This window comes from Aethalodelphis obliquidens, unplaced genomic scaffold (assembly GCF_003676395.1).
Source record: "Aethalodelphis obliquidens isolate GAN/ISIS:26980383/991018 unplaced genomic scaffold, ASM367639v1 scaffold7, whole genome shotgun sequence".
Taxonomy (NCBI): Eukaryota; Metazoa; Chordata; class Mammalia; order Artiodactyla; family Delphinidae; genus Aethalodelphis; species Aethalodelphis obliquidens.
In genome coordinates this window covers 65,978,371-65,997,812 of record NW_020837951.1, presented here as the reverse complement: position 1 = coordinate 65,997,812, position 19,442 = coordinate 65,978,371, and the positions used below count along the sequence as shown (strand labels likewise).

At 32.8% G+C, this 19,442-nt stretch overlaps 1 protein-coding gene across 9 annotated transcripts in view; it reads right to left on the bottom strand.

The window, feature by feature from the left end:
• CNTLN (centlein) overlaps positions 1–19,442 on the bottom strand; it is a 328,812-nt gene that overhangs the window by 145,263 nt on the left and 164,107 nt on the right. For 7 of the 9 annotated variants that reach the window (XM_027105917.1, XM_027105925.1, XM_027105918.1 and 4 more), the window contains 2 exons: positions 2,774–2,950; positions 848–973 (listed from right to left, as the gene is read on the bottom strand). In XM_027105917.1, coding sequence (XP_026961718.1) covers positions 848–973; positions 2,774–2,950 — 303 coding nt within the window. The remainder of the gene's footprint in view (positions 1–847; positions 974–2,773; positions 2,951–19,442) is intronic. The other 2 variants (XM_027105919.1, XM_027105922.1) reach the window with 2 other exon arrangements.

The following is a 19,442-nucleotide window of genomic DNA, read 5'->3' as shown; positions in this document are numbered from 1 at the left end:
AGAATAATCTATCTGACAAAGAATCTAAGTTTTAAATATTTTGATTCTAATCATCGGTAAATTGGGCTTGTCACAGAATATTATAAAGCTATTTGAGATTCAGTTAAATGGCTAAATCTCAAATAGTGTTGGCCTTCTGGTAGTTGTGAATGAAGAATGACAAGTTTAGCCATATTAAATTCACAGAAAAAATTAAAGCCCTCAATATAGTCACATAAAATTGGTTCAATACACATAACCACCTTCTTCTGAGAAAGATAATTCACAAAGTATGAGTTGGAAAGTATAAACTCTTAAAGATAGAACAATAAATGCATATGCTTCTTAAAGACTGGAAGAACACTACAGATTCAAATGTCATGCATTCTGAGACAAATTCAGTTGAAATGGAAAAAATAATACATATTTATTTGCCACTTTGTATAATTTTTCTGTAAAGGACAATTTTAAGTGGCCTGAACTAGGTTAGCATAGTTGTTAACTCACGTTTCTTTGTGTATGTTTATCATATATAAAGAACCACAGGAAATTTCCCTTTCCATTTGCTGTAGTTGTATTTTTTGGTCTCTGAGAAACTATAAGAAATTTATTCTCAATACAGAGTCAAAATATTCCCTAATAATTTTAAAGTAGTGAATAAACATTTAGTTTTTAAAGTAGCAAAATTTTTTATTACTTTATGATCCTCAGAAATCTTAAGAACTAGACTAACCAATTTACACATTTTTTAAAAAGTAATTAAATTCAGGAAAGATAAATGATAAGCAGTAATTTGTGAAATGAATGTTTACTTTGGTATATCCTTACCTATGCAAGGTTATTACTAAAGAAAGGATTTAATGTTCACCTTTAGCTGTAGTACCTTCTCTAAGTTTTCAATCTTTCTTTCAGCATTTCTCAGCTTCTTTAGCTCCTCTGAGTCTAAGAAAGGGCTCTTTGGGGACAAAGACCTTGAGCGTTTCACAGGTAGTTCCTCGAGAATAAAACAAGGACATGGTTGAACTAGTTGGAACACTGGATTATGAAAGACATGCAAAATTAAAGAACAAGTAATTTTGAATACTAATAATGAATTATAAAAAGAAAAAATCTTGCATGGAATACCAGAGAAATAACAAGCAGAATTACCACAGTGCTACCGCTAAAGGTTTCTCTGTGACTCATTAATGAGAATATTCATTTACATTTACATTGTTTCTTTCAGAATAATGATGTCCCATTAGGGAAGACTAAAGGGTTATAGACTCAGAAATGCAAGAAACCTCATTACAAAGGAGGGGATAGAGGCTGGTCTAATTGCTCTATAAGGGTCCAAGGTTACACTTGATAGGACAACCAGAAACAAGAGGGAAAGGATTTTTTTCCCTTTGAAATAGTTTAACACACTGTGAAGTTGAAGGAACAATATGCTTGAGGAATATAAATACAACAGACAGTAGTTCTTATACCATAATGACCATATGGTCATTAACTATAATGTGGCTAACTAGAGACAAGAATGTGTGTTTATATTATGTACAGCTTCATATACCAATCTGGAGAAGGAATATGTGAAAGCAACTATTAAGCTGGGCAACATATTGTTCATACTTACTGCATGTCCTTATGAAAAAGAAAGAAAATTCTTTCAAAATATCACTCTCATTTGCTTGACTTTTGTTAAACGCAATGAAACAACAAAGCAGTACATTTTTAAAGCTCAACAATACAGCACACAACCAAATTAGGCCCTATAAGGTCTCTCAATTTTAGGAGTATTTTCTTTCATTTAAATAAAGCTCAATGCTGTGAAACTACTCCAAAATGGCAAGAAACATATAACGGAGTTATGTTTAAATACATACATACATACATAAATAAAGCTAGTTCTGAAAATTACTAATAATATTAGGGGGAGTAAATAAGAATGCCACAGAAACATAGGTCTCATTTTAAATACTTCCTTTATTAAGACATTTGTCCTACTCATAGGAAAAAAATGAAAAGAATGAGAATTGAAAACATGATTTTCTACTTTTAAAAATATTTTCTACTGCTGAAGTAACAAGTGTGAGAAACATACCTCTAAAACTCCTTACTTTTAGGAAAAGCTTAATTCAATTTATATAGAAATAATATATTTACAGTGTGATATTCTGAAATGTTTATATTAATGTTCATAGAATCTTTTGCAATATAATAAGAATATGCAATAAATACCACAAAAAGGAAAAGCTGAGACATTAATAAATAAGAATCATGCCACAAAAAATTTGCTTATTATTCTCCACTGTTATACCTTTAAATCTGAAAATATGTAACTGCACATATTAATGTTAAATTCCATTTTATAGTTTATATTCCACATGGGCAGTATTTTAAATATGACAGCTCAATGAAATAGAAACATTAAGATATATTTTTCTTCTAATTAAAATTAGAAAATTGAATTAAGGACTAATACCACATTAAATTTCTACTTAATTTATCTATAGATTAGATAGATGAGGGATACTTATCAAAACTTTTTAATATAAGAATGTTAATTTACTGCGAAAGAGGTATATCATTACTAATATATTTAATTAATTAAATAAGGAACACATTATTCAGTTCAAAAAGGGAAAACTTGCTACTCCCAGCCATGATTTTATAAAACATTTGACACAGAATATTTTTTAAAAGCTTCCAGAAATATAAGCAGAGAAGTAAATGCTGCTGTTTGTTTTTTAACTTCATCACTTGCCTTGCCAACCTCATCCTGACAAATTCACAAAATGACAAATGCCCCTGCCTTATGTTTCCTTTCAGTACTTGTCAAGATGCTCTTCTCTGAGGAACCCTTGTTGGTAGATCTGTTCTCTGATAGTTTTTCATTTGCTATTTTCAGTTTCTCCTGTAAATACTCAATTTCAGACTTCTGTGAGACCATTAAGGTTTCTAAGCTCGATAAAGATGGCTGCTGAGAAACCTATTTTAAAAAGTATGTTTGTGTCTTACATTATTTACACATTCATGCAAATATTTATATATGTTACTACATTATATAAATCATAAGTATTCCAAGAAAGAACATTTCATTTCAAAAATAAACCGTAAACCTGAATTAGCTAAGCTTCTATCATCCTTATAGAATGGCATTTTCAATAAAATAACCAAGAGTCTGTGTAAATATTTTCATAAGTAATACTGTCATACAGATTTTCAGGAGAAAAAATTTAAAGTTGTGCATGATATACACAACTCATCTATAAAATTATTTCAAATTAATGATTATACACATAGGTATTTCCTCAGTAAATGCTTAATGCAATACCACTGAATATAAACCTGAGAAAAGGAAACCAACAGCACTATACGTCTAATTAGCTTTTAATGTATTATAATTTAGTAATAACTCAAAGAACTCTGACACTTTTTAAAGTCAGCAGAGTTCACAGTATTCTCCTTTGAAATTTATTCCCATGCCAGATAAACTGTTAATGGTAAGCACCACATTTTAACAACAGAAATCACAGGAAAATTAAGTTTGTAAGAAACCTATTCATGAAAACTAGCATTCAACAAAATTGTACCACCATCTTAACTGAATATACTTGAGACCATTAAAATCCATGCATATACACTATTTCAAATTAACCACTCCATTTACAAAAAACAAAAATACTAGATCATAGTGAAACCAAGTTTTTGTTGATTTCCAGGAAAGAAAAGTCAGATCTTATGATTCTAATATTATCAACATGGATCCAGTAGCCCTGAAAATAGTTTCATTTAAAATGTGGAGAGCCCCATCCTTCCTAAATGATATTCCTAAGGATTATAAGAAAAATATGTATGTTTAACTCTTCTGAACTAACAATGAGAAATATTACCTTTTCTTGGTTTTGACTACTTTTTTCTTTTTTTAGGGGATAGGCAAATTTTTACTAATCCTAACCTGTAATTTCTATAAAGAGAAGGATCATCTCATTATACTATCATCATACTATTACAGTATACTATCATCATACTATTACACTTTCCTCATATATAAGTCACCTGATTTGTTTCCCAATCTTTATTCTATCACAACACTAAATATTTTCCTCAGAATGTTGTTTATATTGTACTGTTACCAAACTTACAATATTAAATACTGACTCTATTAGCTTGCATTGAACATCAAATTAAAATACCTTAAGCACTTTTCTTCCAAACTCTAAAGGAGTCTGACCTATTCTTTTCTCCTCCTTGAACCACTGTATGGCTTTTATTTATTCTTTCCTCCTTTTTTGTAAACAGATTTATGATGCTTATAAATTTTTCCTTTGGGCTGCCAATCTGAACAATTTACAAAGGCTACCTATTCTTGTTCTGGTTTTGTTAAATAAAATTACAATGAATATATTAATATCACATCATTTACCAAAGAAATTTTAAATAAATTGTTCAAAATCAAACAAAAATTTAGAAAAAAACGGAAAAACATAATTTTAGCTTATTGGTATATCCAATAAGCAATCCTCTGCTCTTTAATAAATGAGTTTTCCAAGTCATCATTGGGTTATAATGCAACAGATAAGAATATAAAAACATGAATATTTGGTCAAGAAGCTGCAATTCTAAATCATTAAAATATTTATGAAGATATTAAAAAGCCTCCAACAGTGGACACTGCTACTATAATAATAAAAGATTTCTTATTTAGGCAGAATTCCTTTAAAATTCGTCAGTAAACAATAACAGAACTTCAAAATTAAAATACTATTTAAGTAGTGATTAACTCCAGCTCACATAGGAGCCATAATGTAAATAAATAAGTAAAATGAGTTATGTTTAAATTATAGCTTTAAAATTCATTCGACAGAGACACTTTGTATATATATTGAACATATACATATATACTTTACTTCCACAAGGAAACCTATGCACTCTCTCAGTTTTTCAAAAATGGAGTCTTCTTTCTCTCTCTCCCTCTCTCGTCTTTTATCACTTTTGCTAGAGATACATGCACATGAAGTATTTCACATTTCTCTTAATATAACCACTTTTAAAAGTATAAGTAAAATGAAACATCAAATCACAGTCACCCTCATTTTGAGGGAATAAAGAGGGTATTTGTGGTAGTAGCTATTCAGCTCCAGCCAGCTGTTTTCACAGAGGAATGTGGCCCACTACTGCCAGATCTACTGATTTTTCAAAAGAATGGAGGAATTCAAATTTCTAAGAGAAATCTAATTTTACAATATTGGCCAGACTCAGTTTATGACTCTTGTAGCTTGAGAACATGGTGGTGGGAGTATAGACTGTTACAAATTTCCTAGGGAAATTTTGAAATATGAATCAAAGAACATAATGTACCAAGCCTTGGACTTTGTTCTAATCATGCTGAGGGTTGATACAGAAAGATATCCATGATAAACTGTTAAGTGAGGAAGGCACAGGTTACAGAAGAATACAGCATACTGTATAGACATAAATTTCACCAAACCCTGAATTTACAGCATTATTTCTGAATGGAGGTATTATATGTGAATTTTCTTCATACATATCTGAATTTCCTTAATTTTTTTACAATGAACATGTCACTAAATAGTTTTTAAAATGTAATTTTTTCTGCAAATAAAAGGGATAAAAAGTTCAGTATAAAAATTTCAGTACAGATGGGGAAATACAAATGAAAGCCTCTATCATATCATCTCTCAGAATTCACTAACGATAAGTTTGGGATATAGTTCCCATACTTTAAAGAGAAAAGGAAAACCATTTTAATTCTGACGTTTAACTTCTTTTTTATTACTAGCTTTATTTTTTATAACAGCTTTACATTTACAGAAAAACTGAGCAGATACTATAGAGACTTCTCCTCCACCTGCCATCCCCACCCACCCAGTTTCCCCTATTATTAACAACTAAAATTAATATGGTACATTTGTTAAAATTAATGAACCAATTTTCACACACTATTTTTAACTGAAGTCCCTAGTTTATTCAACTTTCCATAGTTTTTACCTAATGTTCTTTTCTGTCCCCAGATCCCATCCATGATACCACACTACATTTAGTTGTCATGTCAGCAACTCTTGGCTGGGACAGTTTATCAGACTTTTCTTATTTTTGATGACATTGACAGTGTTGTGGAGTACTATTTAGGTATATTGTTTTCATAGGATGGCCCTCTACTGGAATTTGTCTATGTTTTCATCATGATTAGACTGGGGTTATGAATTTTGGGGAGGAAGATCACAGAAGCCATCATATCATATCAAGGGTACATACTATCAACATGATTTGACTGCTGACACTGAACTTGATCACACTACCAAAGTAGTGTTTGTCAGGTTACTTGACTGTCAAGTTACTCTTTTGTCCCCCATTCATACTATACTCATTTAACCAGCTTTTTAAACATAATAATTACATGTATAATTATTATAGGCATAATATATATCTTCATATATCCTTACTTATTCTTACCCTTTCTAAGCGCTGCTTTACAGGCCTAGCAAGATCAAGACAATCAATCGCCTGTCTATGGAAGTTCACTCCATCTATTGTCCTAAAAATCTTAGAATCTTTGAAAATTTAACTTTTCTTGCTAAGAATTATTAGTATTTTATAAATAAACTTTTTCCTCTAATGTCAAAAATCCTTGTGCACTTTTTAGTTTATAATCTTGGAAGATAATGGTATGGTGCTAGACCATAGATAATCTGATAAGAAATGATCAGTGGAGTATGCATCCAAATGCCTCCAATTGGAACTAATCTCTTTAAATTAACTATTATTAATACATAACTTCTTTTTCACATTGATTCACAGAGGCAATTTTGATCAAAAACTCCTGTAAAAGCTATTAGAGTAGAAGGAGGGGGGAAGTGAAGCCTTGTGCCAATTACTTTTAAAACACTATATAAATTAAATATCTAGTCATGTTGCTTTAAATTCAAGCAACATTGTATGGCATTACTACAGTGGAGGGTGAGTGAATACTGCTTAATAAATAGAAATTTTTTCCACAACTATCACAATTACAAAGAATTATAAGCTAAATTGTTTTGTCCTGTTAATAAGTTTTAATTTAAAATACTAATTTATTTACTACTTCATTAAAATAATAACTAGCATTTAGTGAAAAGTGTTGAGTGCCTAGCTTTAGGTAAGCATTTCATATACATTATCTCACTTATTTAAGAAATTTACAAACTCCAAACCTGTCAACACATAATATAGCCTATTGCAAAACAAAAATACTTAAAAAGGACATGATACCTCAGCAAAAGAAATAGTTTCTCTCCAAGTAATATCTCACTGGAAATTAAGTATAGGTTAAAACATATATGTATGTTTAAAATCTGTAATATTTGTGTATATAAAATATCCAACCCCTATGAATATATATATATATGAGAAACTGACATCCTGAATGACAGTTCTCTGAAAAGCAACTCAAATCCTCTTGGAAGAAGACAGAATATTTAAAAAGTGCATATATATATTTACAAATATAATTTTCTTCTCATGAAATCCTGAATCTCTACAAAAACTTACATTTCATTTAAAATTGATTTTAGAAATGCAGAAATATATCTATTGCCAATTTATAAAACAGTTAGCTGAGTCATCCATAACCTGAGAACAGATGACTTCAATAATAATCATATAGTCTTAAGATAATAAAGAAAAAAGAAAGCTATTAAATCAACATGATATCATAAATCAAAATAGTCTTGTCACAAAAGTTCACAAATGGAATTAAGTGTACCAACTTAAACTTACACCTCCCCTTTAGAAAGACTATGAAATTGAGTAATAAATTTATGAACAAAGTCAGCTAGCACTCTCTTTTAAAAAATATAAATATTTACATTTCTTCCATCCATTCACTTTTAACCCAAATATACTCAGATTACATTTAGAGATCACAAAATATAATGAAATTATTTACCACATTTAGGTAAACTTTAAAATGTCACCATTTCCTCTCATGAACACCAACCTAATAACACAATACTGAAAAATTCAGTACTATAAAGTGGTCAAATTAAACTTTCCTTTAGTATCTAACACTTGTGTGGTAAAGCCAAATCAGGGCACAGCAAAATAAAGGGGGAAATTTTAATGTCATAAATTTATTTCCATACACCATATAAAGCTTTACACTGAATGGATTACAAATGGATGCTTTACTGACTTAGAGTCACAACCAGTAGACAACAGTATCTTTGTTATGAAATTGAGAAACCAAAAGCTAATTATTTCTTCTATGACATGTAAATATTAGGTTGCACTGACAATAATTAGTGATATTTACATGTCACAGAACAGTGTTTAGAGTATTAACTGTGTAGTATACACACTGACTACAGATTCTAATACCAACAGTAAACTAATCCTGGCCTTACTTAAAACTTAGGATTAAAAGACTAAGTGACTTTTCTATAGATTTGTTTTTTTACCTTAAAAAGCAAAATTAAACACAATCAGGTTTTTCCAAAGTATGTTATAAAGCCTCACAGTCTGCCAGATTTCTGAATATTTCAAGTATATCTGTTAATGGTATCCTAAAATGAATTTCTAGATTCAAGGAATGAACTGTGTAATCCATTACCTATTATAATGCGTACTCTAAGTTTTATAAACATTTGACACTTATGTCACCAGTAAAAAAATCAAAATTTGTGCACTAATGGTATAAGCAAGGGACTATGCTTGTTATGCATTATCATCTCTATACATTAAAACCTCAATCATACTCAAACAAATTCACTAAAGTGTGGTTTTCAATCTGCTAACTATGCATTCCATAATAGCCTGTAATTATTAAAAACTGACAAGAAAGCTACGCCACCTGTGTTTATGTGAAGCCAGGTAATGAAAAAAACAACAACGCTGTCATCACCTCTCAATTCCTGATTGCATTATCAAAACTGTAGCCGAGTTTGGCATCTGGGTGTGACCTTGTTAACTGCTAGGGTAATTAAATTTATTCTACTGGGAAAAAGGATGATAAATTATTAGCAAGAAGATTTTGTTCACATTTTATTAAATTGGCCTGTCAAAGGGTTGGCCAAATTATCAAGGGCCTCATTTATTGGAGGCCAGCCATATTGCCACATCTGTTACAATTATTTATAATTTCAGCAGTTGAAAACCAACTGAGTTAGGCATCCGCCATGTAAAGTAATTTACAAATTATCTGATGAGGGAGTGTTTTAGCTTCTCCCTCATTTCTAGCCAGCAGAAAGCCGCGCTGTAATTACAGAACACGATTAGGTTCTTTGGGGAACTTATCTTGCACTCATAGCCATAGTAAGATGCAGCAAGAACATATGGAGGAGCTTGTGCTTCTACTCCCTGAAGCTCGTGACCCGCCTGCCGCTGAGCCCTTGAGTTGAATTTGAATGAGAGTGCCATGGCTAATGTTCTACACATGCACCATTTATGCCACAAAACAAATCGGATCACTGTTAATTATGAAGCAGCTATAATCAGGCCTTCACATCTGTGTAATGTGAAGCGCAGTAGGCTGTATTCCAATAATGTATGACTACCTTTGTGTCGCAAATTGCGAGCCATATTGCCTCAGTAGTAGTTACTGAATTCAAAGTAACTCCTTTGATAAAAGCCCATCACATGGATATTTTTATCCAGCTTTACAAAAAATAAAAATAAAAAAATAACGAAAAAGCAAACCCCAAAGCCTTTCTTTATCAGCTATTGACCAGAACAGTTAAAGCATATGGCACAAGTTCATTAATGAACAACACAGAGCACTCTAATTTAATGAAACCACTTGAGCCATAAAAATCAGATTTAGTTAATTCCCTCTTTTCCATTTTTTCACATCTAGCCTAAACCTAGGATCTACTTAATATTACAAGTTATCAAGACACAAAACATATTTTTTACAAATTTATAAAAATATTAAAAACTTGTGTTGTATATGAATAACCTTTAAAAAGAAAGGCAAAAATATGGTTTTTTATTTTCCAAATTGAATTTCATCACAAATCTCATGTAAGAAAGAATAATTATTTCTTTTTCAGAAAGTGAATCCTAGCAGCTGTATTCTAACAAAAAAAAATAGTCTTTCTTCCATGAGAAATCTTTCCATGGAAAGGCAGCTAAACAAGCTGCACCCAGATGGCAAACCAGCTACAGTTTAATTAATCCACTAAAAGCCATTCAGATTTCAGTAAGGGTAATGTAATTTTGAATAATAGTAGGGAAAAAAATCACTAAAACATTCTTAAGTTTTATTATAGCGGCAAGAGAAGTGCCACTATAGAGTAGTTAAAGCTGAGTTGCGGTTTCTATTATACGTGATACATTTCTAGATTTTAATATCTTGGGCTGTTTCATACTGCTTGGAACTTAAAGCAGGCTTAAAATATCAGAATATCTATTGGAAGCCTTTTTTTTTTAGAAGAAATAGTTTATTTTTCAAGCAGGGAAGTGGAGTTATATGATTATAACGAGTTTAAATGTTGTGGATATAATACACAAATAGCTTTAGGAAAGACAAAAGTTTATAGTTAACCTACAAAAGACAAAGACTTCAAATTTTTCTTTTAAATAAAAAAATTCTTCATTTATCAAGGTTAAAAATGATGTCATAGTATAATTTTATTACTGTTTTCTCCCGAAGGTTGATTAAATACGAAAGTGTCAGGAGATCATTTCCCATATACTTCTGTGGCCATGCCTACCTATACAAATAGATGAAAAATATAAACTAGTTGCGTATAATTAAATCAAGCAATAAATTACAAAGCAGTTTTTACTTAAAATAATGCTGTAGAGTAAATCAACTTTTCAAAATGAGTTTACATATACAAATTAAAAATTAGTTAAGTGTGAAATAAGATGATGATAAGTAGTATAATTTAAAATTACTTACAGGCGACATTTGTCCTAAATAATTAAAAAATAATTTTGGTGCTGTAGCAGTAAGATACCTAGAGAAAGTATAAGACTGATATTCTTCCATGTTGAAAATGAGAAAAAAGTATAATTGAAACAATAAGAGAATAAAAATCATAAAAAGCAAACAAGTGAACCAATTATGAACTCTGGCATAATATTTCCCAACTACAGTATGACAAGGCTTAATAGCATTCTGAGTCTAAGTTAAGTTACTACAATCTGATCTCCTTTCTGCCAACTGAGAAATTAAAATAGTTTAGTTGATGCCAAGTAGCCACTATCAATACTAGACTCTCTGATTGGCAAGAAATCAGAGCTAACTAATACTGGTATTTTTTCTCCTTTGCTATGTTGGAAAATTATACATAATCAATTCAGCACTGCTAAAGAAATGACAACTATTCCACATCATAACAAGATAATCCCTTGCAAAACTGATGCTTTAATGCTCCCCCTCCTATTTATTGGAATTGCTGTGTCAAAGAATACTTGGATCACTTTGGGATAGGCTAAATGGGTATGGAACCAGGATATACACATTTTCATATGTTCATTTAAAAAGCATTTATCGAAATCAAAGTATCAATCACTGTCAAAGAACAGTGAGGATAAAAGCATAAGACACCAACTTTTCTTGCTTTCAAGGAGCTCACACTTCAGAGGGGAAACAGACAAGGAAAACAATGAAGTTTAATACCTGCTAATGCACAAAAGAGGTGTACATCTCAATCTTAAGAAAAAAGGTTCAGGAAAAAGTTATCAATAATAATCTTAGAACTGAGTCTAGAAATCATTAATGAACTAGACAAACAATAAAATGTGAAAATATGTGTGATAAATATGTAGAGTTTATTTCCTTTAGTATATATTTGAGGTCATGTATATAAATACATTTTTTAAAAAAATGCAAACTGGTAGAACACTTGTAAAAAATAATCAAGTTTAAAGTGAAAGTGGAAAACCTCACTAAGGGCTTCCCTGGTGGCGCAGTGGTTGACAGTCCGCCTGCCGATGCAGGGGACATGGGTTCGTGCCCCGGTCCGGGAAGATCCCACATGCCGCGGAGGGGCTGGGCCCGTGAGCCATGGCCACTGAGCCTGCGCGTCTGGAGCCTGTGCTCCGCAACGGGAGAGGCCACAACAGTGAGAGGCCCGCGTACTGCAAAAAAACCCAAAAAAACCCAAAAAACCTCACTAGTTTCCAGAGATGAAAAACAAAAGAATGAATTAACAAGGCTATTTTTAGATGATAATAAAGCTTGCAAGGTTATAAAAACTGGGCACTCTCATACACTGTGAGAAGATAATTTGGTATAATCTTTCTGGAATGTAGTTTACTGTGCATGGTATATATTCAAAAGCTTGAGGTTCATAATCTTTGACATAGAGATTTTACTTTTAAGAATTCATTCTACAGAAACAAATGATGAGAATAAAGATAGACAAATGAAAATGTTCATCACAGTATAAAATCAGAGGAAATAGAAAAAATATATATTGAAATAAGTTAAATGCCCCAAAGTAGGGAAATATTTAGATTTAAAAAATGGTACGTTCCTCCATTAGACTATTAGGCAGTCATAAAAATGCTTTCAGGGCTTCCCTGGTGGCGCAGTGGTTGAGAGTCCGCCTGCTGATGCAGGGGACACGGGTTCGTGCCCTGGTCTGGGAAGATCCCACATGCCGCGGAGCGGCTGGTCTCGTGAGCCATGGCCGCTGGGCCTGCTCGTCCGGAGCCTGTGCTCTGCAGCGGGAGAGGCCACAACAGTGAGAGGCCCACGTACAGCAAAAAAAAAAAAAAAGAATTAAAAATGTTTTCAAACGTTTAATCATATTATAATGGTAATTGTACAAGCAGGATACAAATTCATATACTGTATGATTCCAATTACATAAAATATATTTTCTTCATTTACTTTGTATACCCTTTATACAAACACAGAGCCACATGCAGGGTCTAAGACCATGCCTCCCGTAGGTTTTCTTCCAACTATCATTTGGGGCTGAAGGAAAGGCCACGCATTGGGGCTAAGACCTAATTTCCATAGATCTCTTCACCTCAATCTACAGATGTCAATAAGGAACCTTAGGCAAAGCCCTCTCTATCTCCAAATACACTGCCTGCCACCACTATTTGCCTTGAATTCACTAAACTAACCTCATTATGCCTTTTATCCTGATTTATGTGAGTCACCATAAAACCCCTAACTCCTGTGTCAATGGGAGTTTCTTAGAATTGTCATATTCTCATGCTAGTTATGAATTATTTTAAAAAGAAAAAAGTAAAAACCAAAAAGTGAAGCAATAAGAAGCTTGCAGACTTAAAGTCAAACTGACCAGGCAGATTTGAAAAATCCCAAAATATAGCTGAAGAGTCTACTACCACTCCTCTATTCTCTATCTCACCTTTTACAATTAGACTCTCACTCTCTCCTCCATGTCCACTCACGCCTTTCATATTCCCCATCATGCTGTATCTTTGTACTATATTCTGAGTAATTTTGTCATCTTAATAGTCCAATTTTCTAATTCTTTCTTTAGCTCAATAACGCATTGTATGAGGGCCCTATTATTACCAAAACCAGATAAAGACAGTACAAAAAGTTATATAACAGACCAATTTCAGTCATACATAGAGATTTAAAAAACAAATATCAGTAAGATGAATAAAGCAATATATATAAAGGTTAGAAGTGTCCCAGGTATCAAAAGATAAAACATTTGATAAAATTTATCACCATTTATGATATTAGTTTATCAGACTCCTTAATCTGATAAAAGGGTATCCATAAGAAAATTATGGCTAACGTCATAGTCCATGGCGAAATAGTCCCTTTAAAATTAGGAACAAGGCAAGGACACCCACTCAAACCACTTCTATTGAACTTTTATATGGTAAAATGTATAAAGATCAGTATAACAAATTAGGATTTTTAAGGAAGAAACAAAACTGCCATCATCACGTACTGTTTGCATAGAAAACCCAGAGGGTCTAAAAAAAATTTAGAATTATTAAGAGATTATTAGGGTAGATGGAAATAAGATAAACATTTAAAAATCATTTGCACTGCTATATACAAGAAACAGAAAACCTAATAAAAATGCAAGTATCTAAAACAGCAACAAAAATGTAAGCTACTCAGAATCTAATAAAAGACATTACATATTACATATCTAATAAAGAGATATAAGACCTCTATGGAGGTCTTATACAAACTACAAAACTTTATAAAAACTACAAAAATTTGTAAAACTACAAAAATTTATTTAAATACATTAAGGAAGACCTAACTTGAAGAAGACAGCATACGCGGGAATAGAAACATTTAAAATGACAAAAATATCTGTTCTCCTCAAATTAATCTTCACGAGATTTTTCAGGGAACTTGATAGCTGGTTATAACACTATACTAAAGAGCAAAGGATCAATAATATCCAAAACACTGTTGAAGAATAATATGGTAAAGAGACCTGTCATATCAGTTATCAAGACTCATTATAAAGCTAAAATAATAAATACAGTGTTGTTATTTCAGAGATTTTTAAAAAGTCACCCAATGCAAATGGACCCACTTAAATATGAACCCATATATACATGCAATAATAAATGTCAGAGATGGCACTGTAGATCACTGAGAAATGGAGTGATTATTAGCACAGTGCATAGTACTGAACCAGATATCCAGATTTTTTAAAAATTAAATTGAATTATCTTCTTCACCACAACAAATATCAATACCACATAGATTAAAGACTCATATGTGGAAGTCACAACTATAAGGCTTTAGATGAAAATCTAGGAAAATATCTTTATGAGTTTAAGATAAAGTAAGATTTATTAAACAAGATACAATAAGCACCAAAGCTGAGAAGAAAATATTGAGAAATTCAAAGACATTAAAATGAATAACTTCATTTTTCAAAAGACACCACAGAATAAGTGAAAAGAAAAGCTATAAGCAAGAAGATATTTGCAACAATCATAACTGATAGCTGAGACTGCTGGTTGATCTCCAAACTCATTTCCTTTTTTTGGAAATGGGTACATACCTCCCAATATTTGGGCGCATGTATTTCCCAAGCTTCTTTGCAGTTAGATAACATGTGGCCAAATAATTGAGTTATAGCTAAGGACATGCCAGCAGAAGTGATATGTACCACTTCTAAGTCTTATTCATAAAAACTTCCTAAATGTGATTCTCTAGGACATTTTTCCCTTCTTGCTGGCTGGAGTAGAGATGATTTCAGGACAACTTTAGGAGCTACATTTAAAGCTAGTGGATCCAAAAGATAAAAGGAGACTAGATCTCTAAATCATTGTTTGGAAGTTGAAAATCCAAGTAATACCCACATTAAACTCTTATATATACATAAGAAATAAATCATGTTAAACCTCAGAGATTTGGGGTTTATGTAATACAGAAGCTGACATTATATCAAATACTAATGTAATAACTAACAAAAGATTAGTATGCAAAATAAAGAATTTCAACAGAGAGATAAACATTCTAATAGAAAAACTGGCAGAGGACACAAGTATTTCATATAACATAAACATAAGATGCTCAAGCTCATTAGAAATCAAAGAAATACAAAATAAAACCAGAATGAGGTACCATTTTACTTCTTTTAAGAATGCAACTAAGAAGTCTATAATTTGAGACACTTTGGCAAATAATTTGGCATTTTCTTATAAGCCTGAATATCTTCATATTCATGACATGTGATTTCACCCTTAGCAATATACGCTAGAGAAAGTTTTGCATATGTGTGTCAGGAGACATGTACTAGAAAGTTCACAGCAGCAGTGTGTAAATATTCCTATAGCTAAAAAAATTAAAACAAAAAATGTTCATTGACAAAAGGAGTGGATAAATAAATTGTAGCTTGTTCATACAATAGACTGTTGCACAGAAGAGGAAAAGAATTATAGCTATGCTCAAGAACAATGAGTTACATTACAAAATAAAATTCAAAGAAAAAATCTAGTTGCAAAGCATGATATACATAGAGTATGAAATGGCTAAAGTTTAAATAAAAGCTATAAGGAACAATATATTATTTATAATCATTTATATTATTTAACAAAGCATAGCTTTAAAAGGCAGGAATTAATCAACAAAAGTCCAAGAAAAGAAGTAAGATGGGATCAGAGAGTAGCACATAGGTAGCATCAAGAGTATTGGTGATAGTTACTGGTGGGTACCCAGACATTACATTTATTCTTTGGTAGATTTCAAATATTTAGTAATAAATTTTTTTAAAAAGAAAGTGAGAACATAAGCTAAAACAACATACAAAAGGACAATTCTGTAACACTTAAGAAAAGAGGGAATAGAGTATCTGTGCAAAGAAATAAAAATTAACAAGCCTGTGGTTAAAATTCCCAATCTTATCACCTGCTGTTAGCCACATGAAGTATATCTCATTCACAGATAAACAGAGTAATTTTAAGGCTTAGGTTTCTCCCCTGTCCTCTACTACAAGATATTCCTCCAAGGCAAGAAACAGTACTTCTACATGGAAAAGATAAACAATCACTCTGAGATAAGAAGAGGCAGTCATTCCGAATATAGCTAGTTAAGAGCAGGGTGCTACGAAATCAAAGGTCACAGGTTTCAATCCCATATGAACCAATTAGCTTTGTCCTTTTCTCTGGCAAAGATTGTCAGTTGGCTCACCAATAATTCAGATTATAAGTGAGATCAGGAAAAAGAGAAGATAAATCACCACCAATACAGAAAAAAACCCTCAAATTTGCTAAAATGACACAAGAAGTGTTTTAAGACCTAACATTTATTACTCCATCATGCATTGCCTCCTGTAATCTTAATAAAACTCTTATGGGGTAGGTACTATTATAATACCATTTTTCAAGTGACAAAACTGAGACTTAGAAAAGTTAACTGTTCAAAGTAACATAGATAAGGGACCCAGATTCCAGAATTTAGGTTGTTATTTACTACTCTGTAAATATATCCCCCCAAAATCATGCACTGAAAAGCACCACTATAAGCATTTGAAAAAAATTATTTAAGGATACGAAAACTGGAAAAACTAAAATCTTTCTACTATTTCTTCTCAACTATATAATCCACTTGCCCACTTAGTCTCTTCTTGATCAAAGGGTGATCCCTGGACCAGCTACAACAGAAACATCTTAGAATGTAAAAGAAATGCAGAATCTCAGACCCCAGTCCAGACCTACTATCACATCAGAAACTACTTTACAACAATGCCCCTGACCCCTACAACTCCAAGTGACTGAGATGCATATTCACATCCGAAAAGCACTTACCTAGAATATTCTCAATATCCAAGACACACCACAAACTTTCTCACCTCTAACACAATGCTAATTCACTTCCAACAAGAAGCTAGGAAAAAAAAAAAAAAAAAGAAGCTAGAAACTCCTAAATTTCAAATTGACATATTCCACTTTCTCTGTGAGAAGTTTGGCATTCCCCCTCCTCTCCATACACATGTTCCCTGCAAAGCTTCTTTCCACAGAGCTCATACTTTGCTCATGTTTCCATAATAGCACATTTTATAATAATTATTTTCCCCTCTGCATACCCATTAATGAGATTCATAAGAGTACACTGCCTTATTCATCTTTGTATCCCTTCACACTAAATCCAGTACCTAGAATACAGTAGGAGTTTAATAAATATTAACTGAATAATGAATGAATGAATAGATGGAAGGATGGAGAGATGGATAAAGAGTCCGATTAAAACACTCCAATAGGTTTCAGGTTGATCTTCTATTTAAAACACACCAATGGCTTTCCATCTCACTCAGAGTAAAACCTGAGTGAGAAACCTACATGCTTACGTAGGCCGAACAAGGCCCTAGGACACATGATCCCACATCTGTCCCTCTGAGGTCACTTCTCATTCTCTTCCCCACAGCTCTCTTGGATCTAACCACATTGGCCTCCTTGCTAGGCAAACTCCTGCTTCATGAGCTTGGCACTTACTGATCCCTCCACTTAGAACGCTCTTCCCTCAAATATCTAAAAAAGTTCACTTCTTCCAGTTTTCTTCTCAAATGCCACCTATCAGAGTAGCTTTCTCTCACCACCATACATAAAATAGCACCACCACTCTCTATCATGATGTGTCTCACACTGCATTATTTTTCTTCATAATACTTATTACCATGTAACGTGTGTTTATTTTTTTGATGATGACTCTCTGACCTGAATGTATGCTCCATGAGTGCCAAGACCTTATTTTGTCCCCTAAAGTTTCCTCATCACCAAGAATGGTGCCTAACACATCGTAGGACATCAGTAAATATTTGTAAAGTAAGTTTAGGTATATCAACTAATAGAGAGTTCTGATTAATAGTATGATTACTGCGTTTGACATAAAATTTTAAAGAAAATGTCCTTAATATATGGACAATCAACTTTCATTTCAAAAATCCTATTTTTAAACATCTACATCAGTCTTCCACATAACAGAAGAGTCATTATGTTAACAGTCCATAAAATGTATATATTTTAAGGTCATCTCGTTAGCTACAAAAAAAATGGTCATTCAGAAAAACATGTTGGGGCTTCCCTGGTGGCGCAGTGGTTGAGAGTCCACCTGCCGATGAAGGGGACACGGGCTCGTGCCACGGTCCGGGAAGATCCCACATGCTGCGGAGCAGCTGGGCCCGTGAGCCATGGCCGCTGAGCCTGCGCTCTGCAATGGGAGAAGCCACAACAGTGAGAGGCCCGCGCACCGCAAAAAAAGAAAAGAAAAACATGTTGAACGGTTTAGCCAAACTTTGGGAGAAATATGGCTGAGCTATATATAATATAAATCCTAAACTGAAATTTATATATCTAATACATTTCATGGCTGAAGTATTGTCATGTACCTTGAAATTAATACTCCAGCAGAGTAACCTCATTAATAGTATTAGTAACCTGGTACACAAAAACATATGTATTAAAAAGAAGTAATAGTTCTGGTGGAAGAAATACAAAAAGGTGACATAGGAGAACCTAGCTTCCCTGTCTCCCCACAAAGATCAACAATTGAACAGCTCTCCATGAACAAAAACAGCTCTGGGAGGTCACTAGGGTATATTTAGCAAGTTTTAGCACACAGTGGAATTAAAACACCAGAGTAATTGCACAAGAAAAGAAAGAAGACAAGTTCATTTTGTCTGCATCATTCCATAACCTATGTTGGCACTGTTCAGCACCAAGAAGGAACTTCCTAACTAGAAAATTTTCTTCTCGCCAGGAAAAAAACAGCAAGGTAAGCAAACCAGCTTTTATAGCCTCTAGGGGCACTACACAAAAGTCTGACTTCGGTTTCACCCCACCCAGACCAGCAAAGCTGAGACATTGAGCCAGCTGGTAAAAAGGAAGAAAAGCAGAGGCTACTTTTAGCACATAGGCAGCAGAGCGATGGTTGGTTTACGGAGATCTGCTCTGCAAACAATCTTAGCGGAGTTCACCACTGATGAAGACAACGGCCACCAATTCATCAAGGATCCTTGTAGATCTCACAAGGTTTTGTCCCACAGGTTTTTGAGCTAGTTGATGCC